Here is a 16,236-nt window from a genome sequence, read left to right as displayed (position 1 = left end):
ACCATAGCAAAAATCAACAAAGCTAAAAGCTGGTTTTTTGAAAAAATAAACAAAATTGACAAACCATTAGCAAGACTCATTAAGAAACAAAGAGAGAAGAACCAAATTAACAAAATTAGAAATGAAAATGGAGAGATCACAACAGACAACACTGAAATACAAAGGATCATAAGAGACTACAACCAGCAGCTCTATGCCAATAAAATGGACAACTTGGATGAAATGGACAAATTCTTAGAAAAGTATAACTTTCCAAAACTGAACCAGGAAGAAATAGAAGATCTTAACAGACCCATCACAAGCAAGGAAATCGAAACTGTAATCAGAAATCTTTCAGCAAACAAAAGCCCAGGACCAGATGGCTTCACAGCTGAATTCTACCAAAAATTTAGAGAAGAGCTAACACCTATCTTACTCAAACTCTTCCAGAAAATTGCAGATGAAGGTAAGCTTCCAAACTCATTCTATGAGGCCACCATCACCCTAATTCCAAAACCAGACAAAGATGCCACAAAAAAAGAAAACTACAGGCCAATATCACTGATGAACATAGATGCAAAAATCCTTAACAAAATTCTAGCAAACAGAATCCAACAACATATTAAAAAAATCATACACCATGACCAAGTGGGCTTTATCCGAGGAATGCAAGGATTCTTTAATATCCGCAAATCAATCAATGTAATACACCACATTAACAAATTGAAAGATAAAAACCATATGATTATCTCAATAGATGCAGAGAAAGCCTTTGACAAAATTTAACACTCAATTATGATTAAAACTCTCCAGAAAGCAGGAATAGAAAGAACATACCTCAACATAATAAAAGCTATATATGACAAACCCACAGCAAGCATCACCCTCAATGGTGAAAAATTGAAGGCATTTCCCCTGAAATCAGGAACAAGACAAGGGTGCCCACTCTCACCACTACTATTCAACATAGTGTTGGAAGTTTTGGCCACAGCAATCAGAGCAGAAAAAGAAGTAAAAGGAATCCAGATAGGAAAAGAAGAAGTGAAACTCTCACTGTTTGCAGATGACATGATCCTCTACATAGAAAACCCTAAAGACTCTACCAGAAAATTACTAGAGCTAATCAATGAATATAGTAAAGTTGCAGGATATAAAATTAACACACAGAAATCCCTTGCATTCCTATATACTAACAATGAAAAAACAGAAAGAGAAATTAAGGAAACAATACCATTCACCATTGCAACAAAAAGAATAAAATACTTAGGAGTATATCTACCTAAAGAAACAAAAGACCTATACATAGAAAACTATAAAACACTGATGAAAGAAATCAAAGAGGACACAAACAGATGGAGAAACATACCGTGTTCATGGATTGGAAGAATCAATATTGTCAAAATGGCTATTCTACCCAAAGCAATCTATAGATTCAATGCAATCCCTATCAAGCTACCAACGGTATTTTTCACAGAACTAGACCAAATAATTTCACAATTTGTATGGAAATACAAAAAACCTCGAATAGCCAAAGTAATCTTGAGAAAGAAGAATGGAACTGGAGGAATCCACCTGCCTGACTTCAGTCTCTACTACAAAGCCACAGTCATCAAGACAGTATGGTACTGGCACAAAGACAGAAATATAGATCAATGGAACAGAATAGAAAGCCCAGAGATAAATCCACGAACCTATGGACACCTTATCTTTGACAAAGGAGGCAAGGATATACCATGGAAAAAAGACAACCTCTTTAACAAGTGGTGCTGGGAAAACTGGTCAACCACTTGTAAAAGAATGAAACTAGAACACTTTCTAACACCATACACAAAAATAAACTCAAAATGGATTAAAGATCTAAATGTAAGACCAGAAACTATAAAACTCCTAGAGGAGAACATAGGCAAAACACTCTCCGACATAAATCACAGCAAGATCCTCTATGACCCACCTCCCAGAATATTGGAAATAAAAGCAAAACTAAACAAATGGGACCTAATGAAACTTAAAAGCTTTTGCACAACAAAGGAAACTATAAGCAAGGTGAAAAGACAGCCCTCAGGTTGGGAGAAAATAATAGCAAATGAAGAAACAGACAAAGGATTAATCTCAAAAATATACAAGCAACTCCTGAAGCTCAATTCCAGAAAAATAAATGACCCAATCAAAAAATGGGCCAAAGAACTAAACAGACATTTCTCCAAAGAAGACATACAGATGGCTAACAAACACATGAAAAGATGCTCAACATCACTCATTATTAGAGAAATGCAAATCAAAACCACAATGAGGTACCATTACATGCCAATCAGGATGGCTGCTATCCAAAAGACTACAAGCAATAAATGCTGAAGAGGGTGTGGAGAAAAGGGAACCCTCTTACACTGTTGGTGGGAATGCAAACTAGTACAGCCGCTATGGAAAACAGTGTGGAGATTTCTTAAAAAACTGGAAATAGAACTGCCATATGACCCAGCAATCCCACTTCTGGGCATACACACCCAGGAAACCAGATCTGAAAGAGACACGTGCACCCCAATGTTCATCGCAGCACTGTTTATAATAGCCAGGACATGGAAGCAACCTAGATGCCCATCAGCAGATGAATGGATAAGGAAGCTGTGGTACATATACACCATGGAATATTACTCAGCCATTAAAAAGAATTCATTTGAACCAGTCCTAATGAGATGGATGAAGCTGGAGCCCCTTATACAGAGTGAAGTAAGCCAGAAAGATAAAGAACATTACAGCATACTAACACATATATATGGAATTTAGAAAGATGGTAACGATAACCCTATATGCAAAACAGAAAAAGAGACACAGAAATACAGAACAGACTTTTGAACTCTGTGGGAGAATGTGAGGGTGGGATATTTCAAAAGAACAGCATGTATACTATCTATGGTGAAACAGATCACCAGCCCAGGTGGGATGCATGAGACAAGTGCTCCGGCCTGGTGCACTGGGAAGACCCAGAGGAATTGGGTGGAGAGGGAGGTGGGAGCGGGGATCAGGATGGGGAATACGTGTAAATCCATGGCTGATTCATATCAATGTATGACAAAACCCACTGAAATGTTGTGAAGTAATTAGCCTCCAACTAATAAAAAAAAAAAAAAAAGAAAGAAAGAAAAATTACCAATGCATGAAGCCTGGCCTAGGCTAAATCAGAATATCTAGAGTGAAAGCCAGTTGTCATGTTCTTTTTTAAATCTCACATTATTTTAATGTGAAGTCATGGTAAAGAATAATTAGTTACAGATTCAGTTTCTCCCTTCTTGGACCAAGTGAGAATTATTTTTTATAATTTTCTTTTCTCTTTGTTATACACATTTGAATATTTGGCCTTATATCCCTTACTAAAGTTTGTTTGTTTAGTTTAGCAGCAGTTTTTTCCAGTAGTTTTTGATTATCTGAAGTGCTATGTAGATTGTAATAACAAAATGGGTACTCTTCATTTGTGAAGAGTAACGAGAGCAGGTACATAATGTCACCTCAGTTAATTCTCTCAAACTCATATATAAGGTAACGTAAAAGACTGAATTTTGGGTCTTAATTCTTCACCCTCCTCTAACAGTGTAATATAGTCACACCCTTGTCATGACCTCATAGTTGACAAAATGTACTTCCTTGATCCTTGACTTTGGACTTGGCCATCTGACTTGCTCTGACTAATGGGATGTTAGCAGATGTAACATAAGCAGATTAGAAGTTTTCTCTCGTGGTTGGGCTTGCCCTGCTATACTACAGCCTTCTGCCACAGGGAGAAAATTCCTCAGGTAGCCACTGGTTAAACAAGGATGGGAAATGAGTGCAGGAGAGCTGTACCCAACCCACAGCTTGAAGCCAAGATCAGTACAGATCAGCTGATCCAAAGTCTTATTGGCAAGAAATAAATGTTTATTGTATTTTGCTACTGCGTTTGGGCTTTTTTCTTACACAGCAAGACCTGGCTAATACTAGAGGTATTAGTCTGGAGGTAGGTATTGGAATGCTCAGGAGCTTCTCAGGTGGTATAGTAGTAAAGAATCCACCTGCCAATGCAGGAGATGCAAGAGACATTGCTTTGATCTCTGGGTCAGGAAGATCCCCTGGAGAAGGAAATGGCAATGCACTCCAGTATTCTTGTCTGGAAACTTCCATAGACAGAGGAGCCTGGTAGGCTACAGTCCATGGGGTCATAAAGAGTTGGACACAACTGAGAGACTCAGCATGCATGCGTGCACACACACACACACACACACACACACACACACTAGAACACTTATTTTTTTGAAGGTAGAAACTGAGGTTCCAAGAAAATAACTTGCTTAAATAATGCAAAAGAGCTTAGATTCCAGCAGATATTCAATAAACATATTGAATATAAATGAATATCAGTCCAATTTAGTAAGTTATATATAAAAGCTGCAATGATCATTTTTTACCCTATCAAATTAAGGCAAATGTTTTAGTTTATCTGAGAAGCAGCTTAACTTCATTTAGCTAGAGTTATGTGCTACTATCTATATTTCTATTTATAAGAGGCTGCTGCTACCATAAACAGCTTAACATAGTGACTTAGAGTAGTCTGAAATTTAGCTTCAAAAATTGTCTTCTTATAGGAGGATTTCTTAGTCTAGATAGGTCTGTGAAATTGGAATTTTTAAAAGCACATTTATTAATATTTCCAGAATTAACACCTGAAATTTATCATGTCCTTCAATTGTGAATCTAGACCACAAACCACAGTAGTAATAGGACATCACTGAGAGGAATCACAGATATTTTTAATTGCATTGATTACTGCAGATAATCAATATAGCAGCTCATAATATACATTCATCCTACTTAGAAAGTATGATAATAATTAGAATTGCCACTAAATCTTCTTACTGAATGTGTCAATAAAGAAGTTCATATAGTACTATGTTACACATTTGTTTAGTAGGGTTCCTCTATACTGTGTTTTATGCATTTAAGACATTAGTCTGAGAAGGGGTCCTTAGATTTTGCCAGACTATCAAAGGGGTCCATGAAAGGGCCAAGAGCTCCTAACTTAAAAGGTCTATATTGTCTCTTCAGAGGACAAACACTATGAACAAAAATTTTATTGGAATTTTGAATGGTGATTGAAACTACTTTCTTAAAAGCACCTTTGCTTAAGTTTCAAATAATTTCAAACCACCAAAATTCCAATTAATGTGTACTTGAAAGTATCACATCGAAGGAGCAGAGAAACTAATATCAAACTGGCAGAGCCATTTTCACTGGAGATTCAATAGAACTGAAATTTTCTTTGATATTTTAAGATGACATATTTTAAAAGACATTTTCAAGCATTTATTTTATGTGAAGGATCCTCAACCTCAGCACTACTGATACTGGGGGCTGGATAACTGTTTAATGGGGAGAGTCATCCTGTGCACTGTCAGATGTTTAATAACTTTCTTGGTCTCCAGCTACTAGATGCCAACATCACCCCAACCCCATTCCCACTCCTGCTCCCAGTTATGACAACCAAAAATGTCTTCAGCCAATGTCAAATGTCCCCATTTGGAGCAAAACTGCCCCAATTGAAAACCACTGCTTTACATGATAATTTTCCAGGATACAGTCTATGGAATAAAGTGACAGCAACTTGAATGCACTAATTTGCCCACTATTCATTCAATAGATACTACAGAATCTACTTTGTGCATAAAATTGTACTAAACTCTAGTATTATGCCAGCCTCCAAATAAAGGAGGACGGGATTCATCTCAATCCGCCAAACAGGAAATTTACATCCTAAGATCAGACTATGACTTCTTTTCCTCAGTGTGGTGAGCAGAAGAACTTGCCTAATATTCATCATTTTTTTCCCCCAAAAGTTACCTACCTGGTTGATGAGGCTCCTCAAAGAAAGCAGACGTCCATGAATGGCTGCTTCATGCACAGGAGACCAATCAGATACAATATCTGTATGGAAAGGGAGGAAGAGGTTAGTTACACCCTGCTATTGTGCTTTAGACCCAGAGGCTCATCCTTGCCCATCAATAAGAGCCTAACTGGTCTTACTGGAGGGAAACATTGGAGTCAAGCAACCAACCCCCTTCATCAGGACTTTAGCATTTCTCCCCTTTATGCATGTTTCTTGAATACAGCTTATTTGAAATGTCTAGCTAGCTAAAGCAATAACTACAATCTGCTTTCAAACTGAAGACAAAGAGGTGGACTGGAATGACAGATTACTGTACTTCGATTTACACACTGGTTTCAAAGGCAAATGATCCATTTAGTTAAATGAGAGCTTCACTAATTAGCAGCATTAGTGCATTAAACTGTGTTTGCCAGCCTAGTTTCCTGCATGAAATACAAACTCTGGCGCCTCAGCAAACAGTGCCATATACTAATAGTAGTAATCATGTCATTACATACGCCATTAGGCTTGGAATCAAATCTAAACAAAACCCTATCTATTTGGAGATTACTTCCTGTCCCAATATCAAGCACAAATCAGACTTCACTCTGACCTTGCAAGAGGGATGTGATTTACCCACAAAAGCAGTGTGCCAATGTGATTAAGAGAAATCTGTGAATTTAGACCCACTTGACTTCTCTGGAGCAGAACCTAGCTTCAGTTCTCTTCTCTGTAAAGTCAGGACAGCAATATACTTACCTATGGATCAACTTCTATTAGCTACTATTATTATCCCACCCTAACACTAATTAGAGGGTATTGATTATACCCCACAGTCACTGCTATTTAAAATAGCAGGGACCTCCCTGCTGGTCCAGTGGTTATGACTTCACTTTCCCATGCACGGGGTACAGGTTCAGTCCCTGGTCGAGGAGCTAACATCCCACATGCCTCGTGGTCAAAAAACCAAAACATGAAAAACAGAAGCAATATTGTAAACAAATTCAATAAAGACTTTAAAAATGGTCCACATCAGAAAAAAAAATCTTTAAAAAAAATAGCAAATGTATTCTCTAACCATATACAAAGAATATACTTTCTTAGGAAAGAAGTCTGTAAAATGCACCTCAACACATTAAATGTTTCCCCCTCTTTCTCATCGACTGGATGTGCCCTGAATTTGGCATAGACCTGAATTTTTCTCATCTCCAGCTGCATCTGGTTTTCAGAACAAAGGCAGGAAGTCAGAACATGAGGCGGCTAGTCTGCGCTTGCCGCAGCTCAGGCTCTGCCTGATTGAGTAAACACACTACAACACACCAACGAGGCAGGATGGTCTGATATCAGTCATGCTTCGTGACTGAACTGGTATCTCCTCAAAGTCCAAAGACCTGGAGAAGCAAGGCAGTTACTAAAGCCTGGCCAACACCAGCACATCAAGGAGGCGGCTGGAATACTTTGGACTTAACATGTGTTGGCTGACGTGGGTCTGCCACCTGGAGCTATCAGTGTCCTGGAAAATCTGTCCCAGTGAGCGCATTACCATTCTTCCGGATGGATTGACGAGGCTCTTAATAGAGAAGAGTGTGCTGAATGAGCCTGCCTCCACACCGTCCATCCAAGGCTTCCCTTCTGGGCTCATCACCGTGCCCGAGGTACCTTCAGGGAAATGACTTTTCCTAACTTCTGAAAACTTATGCTCAATAAAAAATTAGAGTCCTTGCACCATTCTCTGAGGGTCCTAATGCTCTCAGGAGAAATACCATTGCTTCCAGGGCTTGGCGACTGCAGTGCAGACAGCAGATAGGGAAAGACGGATCCCCAAGTTAGAATTAAAAGGACAACTCATTCTACCTTCATTCAAAGGCAAAATACCACCCATACAAACTGTTGAGTGAGAAGAGCCACAAGTTGAGAAAGATTTCAAAAACCAGATGGATCACCATGTTTGTGAGGATTAAGCCATTTTTTTTCCTTCCAAGTTCTCAGCTGCTAAGAAATATCACTGCCACACTCCTCAACCTTTCTTAAAACTACCTCAGATAATCAGAGTTGACAGCCAGACAGGTAATTTGGGTCCCAAACTGTAACTCTGTTTAGATTTCATAAAAGTGAAGCAATTATCTTATCAAGTGTAGACCAAAATGGGCTTTACTTTGTTTGCATTCATCATGGAAGCAGACTTCTTTTACTTAGGGTAAATAAAGAATTATGTACTTGAAGAAGTACATAAAAAAAGAAAAATTAAAAAGTACATTAAAAAAAAAAAGACTACCTGAGGTTTTTCACCCATGCATTAGGACATAGTATTATTGGGTTGGCCATAAACTTTGTTCTGGTTTTTCCATACGTCACAAAAAAACACAATGAACTTTTTGGCCAACCCAATATTTACAAAGTGGAGATTATCTGTGTCTTCAAGAAGCACAGGGTATTGTCCAGCTTTAATGATTTATCACTCACATATACCCCTTTCAAATATACAATTCAGTGGTTTTCAGTAGATTTCAGAGTTGTACATCTATCATCACAATCAATTTTATAACATTTTCAGTATCCCAAAAAGAAACCCCTTGCCCATCAGCAATCACTTCCCTCATCTCCACCTACCCCAACCCCTCGCAACCACTGATCTACTTTCTGTCTCTGTGGACTTGTTTTTTTTTGGGGGGGAGACTTTCCACACAAATGGAATCATACAATCTGTGGTCCTTTGTGACTGGTTTATTTCACCAAGTATAATGCTTCAAGGTCCATCCACATTGGAGTATGTATAGCACTTCATCCTTTTTATGGCCAAATAATATTTGTATAGATAGATCAAAAAGTTCATAGACATTTGTCTTGTTTCCACTTCTTGGCTGTTATTAATAATTCTGCTCTAAACATTCATGTACCAATTTTTGAGTGGATATATGTTTTCTTTTTTTTTTTTTTGGATATATCTTTTCAATTCTCTTGGGTAGACACCCAGGAATGGAATTGCTAAATAATATGGTAATCCAGTGTTTAGCCTTTTGAGAAACTGCCAGACTACTTTCCAAAGCAGCTGCACCACACTATATTACCAGCAGCAGTACATGAGACTTCCCTTCCTAAGTTAAAGTCCTTTCAGACTAGGATTTGGTGAATCTACCAGAGCATGCCAGTACTCCAGGCAGGAAGAAAACCTTAGGTTCTTATATAGCCAAAGGTCACCTCAAACATATACAAAGACTTGAGCCTCAGCTGGTCTCTCAACACTTGATTATCTACAGAGTTAAAACTGTGAAAGGTTGACATTTTTCTAGCATTGAGAGCATGGACTTTATGTATAGTTCATTTAGCAAATGCTATAATTTGAAACATGGACTGGTCTAACACTCTCTTTAGCTCTTGAAAACACTGATGAGATATCCAGGAGATGTTTCCGGAGCCCACATCACAAGCAGGCAATGAGCTACAAGCTCAACACATGAGCAATTAAAGCCCAAAGCAGCTTTGCCCGCCTTCCTGCTGACAAATGGAAAAGAGTAGAATAAGCAGGAAAGGGGACTATTCCTGCCAGAACATGGATGCTGCTCACAGGAGGTGGCTATGGATGGAGGGAAAGCTCAAAGTCACATTCCCTTTTCCACTGACCCCTGGAAACTCAAGGGCTATTATATCTATACAACACACCATCCAAGTGCTCGGTACATATTAAGAATTTTTCCCCAGTACTTTATCAGCTAAGAACTGTTGGTTTTACTGTCAAGAAATAGAAGCCAAATGGGGTCACTGGCGATGCCACAGATTCACTAGTGTAGCTCGTGGTTGACATGAGGCAAGAGCTCTCCTCATGAAACAATGCCACAAGTCCTCCAATTAGTGCTATTCAACTCACCTTTCTTTTAAATTGAGTCTCCATCAAACCCTGCAGCACATTAGGAAAGCTGCCATTTCATCTTTATTGCCATTTCTGGAATGATTTTTTAAATTTCCATTATTCAGAAGAGATTGAAAATGTACTAATTAGTACATTCTGAAAAGAGCTATTATTCATGAAGCTCTGAAAGTCCACAATGAATGCTGGGAGTAGTATCCACTGTTCCTCCTGGGAAACATTTTGCAAGGGCAAGGCAGGGAAAAGAGGCTGCGTTGCTCAGAGACAGTGGGAGCACAAGCCTTCAGTCTTCTGGTGGTGATGGGGTAGGTTCAGTGATGAGTACCAACGCTGGAGAGGATCTGGGTGTTGTGTTTACAGTGACTGTGGACCTTGGTTAGATGGCAGGACAAATCAAAAGAGGAGAAAGAAACAGAGGCTCACGGTTGCAAAGAGACAAATACAAAGGCCCAACAAGGCAACTCTTGGGCACATCAGTCCTGTCTACTGCAATTCTTTCTCCCCGTTCCATCACCCTGCCTCTCCTGTCTGGGTCTCTATCTCCGGTTGCCTCCTCCATAGAGACCTCACCCCCACAACCCATCCTGTCTGATCAGGCAGGTTTCCCCCAGAAAAACTGCCCCTGTTGAGGTGGCCCAACAGCTAAAAATCCACCCTAAGAAAACGAGTCCTTCCTCACCTCTTCTAGCCTCTGGTGTTGGGTGTCCGTCTTTGCTGTTTCTTGGCTCTTCAGATGCATCTTTGCAATCTCCACCTCTGTCGTCACAAGGCTTCATCCCTCCCTCTCTGCCTCCTCTGCTCTTCTTCCATGGACCAGTCATTGGATGCGGCGCCCTCCTGCTCCACTGTGACCGGGCCTTAACGGATTACACCTGCAATGACTGTTTCTAATCAGGTCACATCCTGAGGTCTGGGGGCTTAGGACTTTAGCTTATGCTTTTTGGGGGGACACAACGTGATCAATAACAAGGTATTTTCAGGGGGAAAAGAAAGACATTCTATTCCCACTCCTGGGACAGAAGAGTCAAGAATTCTATCTCTATAAATACTTTGTTGCCATCTGCATATCCTTTCCTCCCTTCTTCCAGAGGTGCAGCCAAGAAAAGCCTGCCAGTGCAGGTGGGAGCAGCAGAGCTCCCCAAGGCCAATCACACCCCACTGACCTCTGCCCTGGTCCAGTGCCAGGGGATTCGCTTCACCTGAGTTGAGTTTCTCATCAAGGCCTGGAAACAACATTCTGAGTGTTTCACATTCCACACTTCACCAAGGTCAAGGCTTCTGAAGCATAAATAAATGCAATCCGGCTATCAGTGAAATTCTGCCCAAGGGGCAGGGCTGATGCACAGTAGGGAGAGCGAGCCTACACTTGGGTAAGGGCTGGGAGAAAGTCTGGGAGGGCTTCATGAGGGCAGTGGCTTCAAAAGTGCAGTAGTCTGTGGGTCAGATGTAGAGGAGTTGGGTAAGCAGAGGGGTCCTGGCGCCCACCCTTGTGACTTCCGCTTCTTGGAAAACTCTCCCTTCAGTCCCTGTGAAATGACAGCATCTGAGTCTCTTCCTGCTTCTCTGTCCAATTTACTGGTTCTCCGTCCTCAAATGGAGGTCTGTCCCAGGGCTCCATCCTTGGCTCTCAGCCATCAGCTATCAGACAATGTCTCCTTCTCCAGGATTTCAGCCCAGCCCCTCTGCAGAACAGCCTGAGGCCTGATTCCCAACCTGAATTCATTGCCCAGGCTCTGTCCCGCACCTTCATGCTGAGCCCTGGGCATGGCCATTGGCACATTCCCGTTCAAACACAAGTCCTTCTCCTCCCTATCTCACTCTGATCCCCAAGCCGGCTCCCCTTCCCGACTTCTCTCTCATCTAGCCCTCTGAGCTGACATTACCCTAGGCTTTGAAAACATTGCAGTTCTGGCCGCCTTCTCTCCTTCGTGCTGTGCTTAGTCGCTCCGTTGTGTCCTACTCTTTGCAAGCTCATGAACTGTAGCCCTCCAGGCTCCTCTGTCCATGGGATTCTCCAGGCCAGAATACTGGAATGGGTTGCCATGCCCTCCTTCAGGGGATCTTCCCAATTTGGGAATCGAACCCAGGTGTCCCGCATTGCAGGCGGATTCTTTACCATCTGAGCCACTAGGGAAGCCCAAGAATATTACAGTGGGCAGCCTATCCCTTCTCCAGGAGATCTTCCCAGCCCAGGAATCGAACTGGAGTCTCCTGCATGGCAGGTGGATTCTTTACCAGCTGAGTTAATCAAGCAACAGAGCTTGATTTCTCTTTCCTCTGAAAATACAAGCCATATTTTCCCTTTCTCTGTCATTTCTGAAGCTTGATCCAGATATCAGCTTCACGCAGTGGTTCTCAAGGTATTGTCCCCAAACAGCACCATCAGCATTACCTGGGAGCTTGTTATAAATACAGATTTCCAGGCCCCACCCCAGACTTAGTATCTGAGGTGGTGGAGCCCAGCCATCAGCGTTTTAACAATCCATCCAGGTGATACTGATGTATACGAGTTTGAGAAGCAGTGGATTAGTACAGTAATTTCTCATAAATTCTCCACAGTCTATCCTGACTATGGCTACCACATTAATTTACTTACAGTCTTTATTATGGCCAAGCTTCCACTCCAGAACCGTTGATGGCTCCCAGCTCCCTGCCTCATGAAGGCTGAACTCTTCCACCTAGCTTCTGAAGCTTCATTTTCAGATTTCATCTCTCCACACTTGTTCTCATTAGACTCCTTAAGACACTGCAGTCCAGCTGTGACAGTGCTCTAAATATATAGTGCCTGCCCACCCACACCCACCCAGCCAGCTCCAACCAGGGTTGGATTAGGACCTTTATTTATTTATATTTTTGGCCACAGCAGCACAGCATGCAGGATCTTAGTTCCCCAACCAGGGATTGAACCTATGCCCCCTGCAGGGGAAGCGTGGAGTCCTAACCACTGAGCTGCCAGGAAATTCCTGGATTAGGACCTTTAGAAACCCTGAACAGTGAGAAGTGGCTGGTGCCCCTCTCTTAGGTAGAAATGAAAATAAAATCATCATGCAGAAGTCAACCACATTACTGATTCTTCCCCATACTGATTGGTTTGCTGCTTTAAAAATATATTTATCAAATCCATTTTTTTAAGTTATTTATGGTGCTACTCTGCTTTCTACTGCTCCAAGTTCACACTCAGTATCTCTGATTAATCCAGGTCTGCCTTGGCAGATCCAAATCCTACTTGCTGTTGAGGACTCTGCTCCTTTTATGAGCCAAAGTGGATCAACAAACGACTAACCTGAGCAGTCCTGTCTGCTCCATGAGCCAGAGGGAAGACATTTTGTATTTCTTTTTGTGTGTGTTTTCCCCCTTTAGCACCTAAACAGCAGGAGAGTAGTAAGTCCTAGCTGACTTTAGGGTCCCTGCTTTTTGTCCCTTTGACCAGCAAGTGTTGTGGGCAGCCTCCCAGGGTGCTGAATATAATCATATAATCAGCCTCCTCTAACGTCTAGACCCATTTTTCAGAATCCTTTCAGTCAGCAGGTACCTGCTGAGTGCTCACAGGAAATGACAGTTTCCCAGAGGTATAGGACTCTATGCATTAACAAAGACACCACAAGACGGGAGAATCATACCTCTAAGACACTGCTCCAAAGGTTAAAAAAAAAAAAGGCTCCTTCTAAAGTGAATCAATCAGGGCTCAATTTTTGAACATCATTTATAAACCCAGCCCCACCCAAATGACACATACCTAAGACCTTTTAATAAATGTTTTAGCAGTGAAGATGTTCCTATTTAGAAATGACTTTCAAACCTCCAATGGAATATCAGTGATATATTTGACCCACAAAAAATAATTCTTTGCAGCTGACGTTTCTCCTGGGGAATAAACTGTGATCAGTGACTTGACATGGTCCACAGGACCCTGCAGAGAGAGGTGTACACATTTTGGAACAACCATGTGAAGAACAGATACCAGCAAGTCATGGACATCTGTCCAGTAACTACCCCGTGGCCACGTTTCAGATGAAGCCACTGAAATCGCCCCACCCTCGTCTCTCTTCTCTCCTAAGCACTGTAACCGACCTCCCCAGCAGGCTGACAACACAGCCCCTAAACTCACCCCCCATCAATGGGTTGGAAAGGAGCCTCATGTCCGGGGGCTTGCTGCCGTTTCTGCCCGGTGGTTCACCATCCATGGTGCTCTCCTGGGCTGGGCAAGCTCCACACTCCACTTCAGCTGTTCAGGAAAGTCCAAATTCCATGCTCCCCCGGCTCCTGGGAAATTCCAGGGCTGTGAGTGGCTGAGCGGCACCCTCCTGGTCAGATGGCAGAGAACAGGACAGGCAGGGTAATCTGAGTACTACCTGTGGTCAAACAGACACGCGCACACGGGGGCACACACACACACACACACACACACACACACACACACACACACACACACACACACACACACACACACACACACACACACACACACACACACACAGACGCACGCTCTACCTAACAGGCTGGAGGCTGCCCAAAGCCCACAGCAGCCCCCCAGCCTAAAGTCTGCAAAGTTGCTGATGTCACGTCCTTTCCAAAACTGAGACCAATCAGTGAGGAAGCCTTGAGGTTTATCAGGAAGGAAACTCACAGTCTGTAACTTTGGGAGAGCCCAGGGAACAGGGTTGGGGGAGGAGACGCTAGCCTGCTGCAACACTGTTCGCCTACTGGATCCACTTGTTGTTTGGGGGTTTCTTGTTGTTGAGACAAGCCCCAGAACCCAGGAGCTGAGAACGCTGGTTTTGCTGCAGCCCTGCTGAAATGCTTGCACAGCAACTTAACACAGCACGCCCTGACCATCTGCACATGTGGTTTCAATTTTTCTGGGAGTTTCTTATGGGAAAATGTGTCTATATGTTACAAAAATGCACATTTGGAAAGAACTTCTAGTTTCTACTTTCTGACTGCAGGGGTTGCACTAAATGCCCGGCTCACCCTCCTCCACACATTATAGTTTAACTTCTAAATAAATAATTCAGGGTTGCTATTGGAAAAAAAAATGGATTGCTGGGCAGCAGGGGGGCCTGGAGGTGAGCTGCTATCTTTCAATGATTTAGTTATAAAAAGTTTTACTGTGTGGAGTTTTCCTCATTTGCCTTTATAAAACATTTGGGGTTTTATCCGTGTCTTTTTCAAATACACCCAGCTTCCCCAGACCCTCGGGTGCTGGCTCAGGCTGATGGCCACCCCTGGATTTCCACTCCCTCTCCAAGTAGAAAGGGACTTTCCTTCCCCATTTGGGAAGGCTCTGAGTTAGTCTCAAGCATAGTCTGCTTGTGCAGTGATCACCGATTATTTTTAATGTCAAAGATACAACCTTACTGTTTCAGAGTCACCGAGCCTCAGTTGACCCATGTGGGAGCCACTGCTCTGAGGAATGTCCTGCATATTTTAAAGTGCATTTTCCTGCATACATGGGGATACACATTTATTGCTGTGCCTTTTCCACATGATTGTAATTATATTAACACAAACACTTTTTATACTTATTTTGTCTTGGGGATCTTTTCATTTCAGCAGGGTAACTCAATAGCTCTGTCCTTTTCTTTACTCATTACAGCAGAGCATTTCGTAAGTATTTCACACCAAAAGTATTTCATTATCCCCCTAATGATGGAGGCAGAGTGTTACCATTTTCTTTTACTACTGCAAAAATACTGCACTTCATAGATTTCTACATATGGCTTCATGCACATATTGAAACTGAGTCCCCCTTAAACTCTGTTCCCCAAGTATATGATTAACCTATTTGAAAGTGTATTCCCGTTCTTGTCCTGAACCTGTGCCCCTCAAGACAGAGGACTATCAAAGAAAAGGGGTAACTGGAGCCCAACACATGCCCCTGTGTCCCTGTTCTTTTCAGTAAAAGGCTTTTTTGCTTTACTCTCCCAGGCCTCCCCAATCTGAATTAGTAAGTAGGAAATGTGAAGACTAGAAACAAAGAATAGCTGTTAGGCTGGGGAAATGGTAACAATTTAGACTATAAATCTGCCACATAGCAGACTAACTGAATTCTCAGTTCCCTAAAAGATACAAAGGTCTGACACACATGCCTAAGTTGTTTTTACAGGAAGCAGGCCCCCACCAGATGAAAACTGACCACAAGCATGTAGACCTCAGACTGGTCAAAACGCAAAGGTTGATGATGCTTGAAACATCATCATGATGCTAACCAATCCAAGAACCGTGTACAAGCTCACCACACAACCTGAAGTTCCCTCACTCATAATGCCTTTAAAACCCCTCCCCTAAAGGCCATTGGAGAGTCTGGGTCATTTGAGCATGAGCTGCCCATTCTCCTTGGTTGGTATTCTGTAATAAACGCTATACATTCCTTTATCACAATGCAGTGTCAATAGACTTTACCACATTGAGTGGACCCAGATTTGGCTCAGTGACAATATGCAATTATTGCCAGAGGTGAGATTACTAAGAGTGGACACACTGGGTCCAAGTTGTGCTCATACAC

General features: G+C 42.0%; 1 protein-coding gene across 7 annotated transcripts in view; it reads right to left on the bottom strand.

Annotated features, from left to right (window-relative positions):
* ASB9 (ankyrin repeat and SOCS box containing 9) overlaps nt 1-14,439 on the bottom strand; it is a 35,181-nt gene extending 20,742 nt beyond the window's left edge. For 3 of the 7 annotated variants that reach the window (XM_061136585.1, XM_061136590.1, XM_061136588.1), the window contains exons 1-2: nt 13,840-14,216; nt 5,846-5,925 (exon numbers count right to left, since the gene is read on the bottom strand). In XM_061136585.1, the coding sequence (XP_060992568.1) occupies nt 5,846-5,925; nt 13,840-13,915 (156 nt within the window). In that variant the 5' untranslated portion in view covers nt 13,916-14,216. The other 4 variants (XM_061136589.1, XM_061136587.1, XM_061136584.1 and 1 more) reach the window with 3 other exon arrangements.
* Nucleotides 14,440-16,236: the final 1,797 nt, after the last annotated feature.

Source organism: Dama dama, chromosome X (assembly GCF_033118175.1).
Source record: "Dama dama isolate Ldn47 chromosome X, ASM3311817v1, whole genome shotgun sequence".
NCBI lineage: Eukaryota > Metazoa > Chordata > Mammalia > Artiodactyla > Cervidae > Dama > Dama dama.
This window is presented reverse-complemented; position numbering and strand designations above follow the sequence as displayed.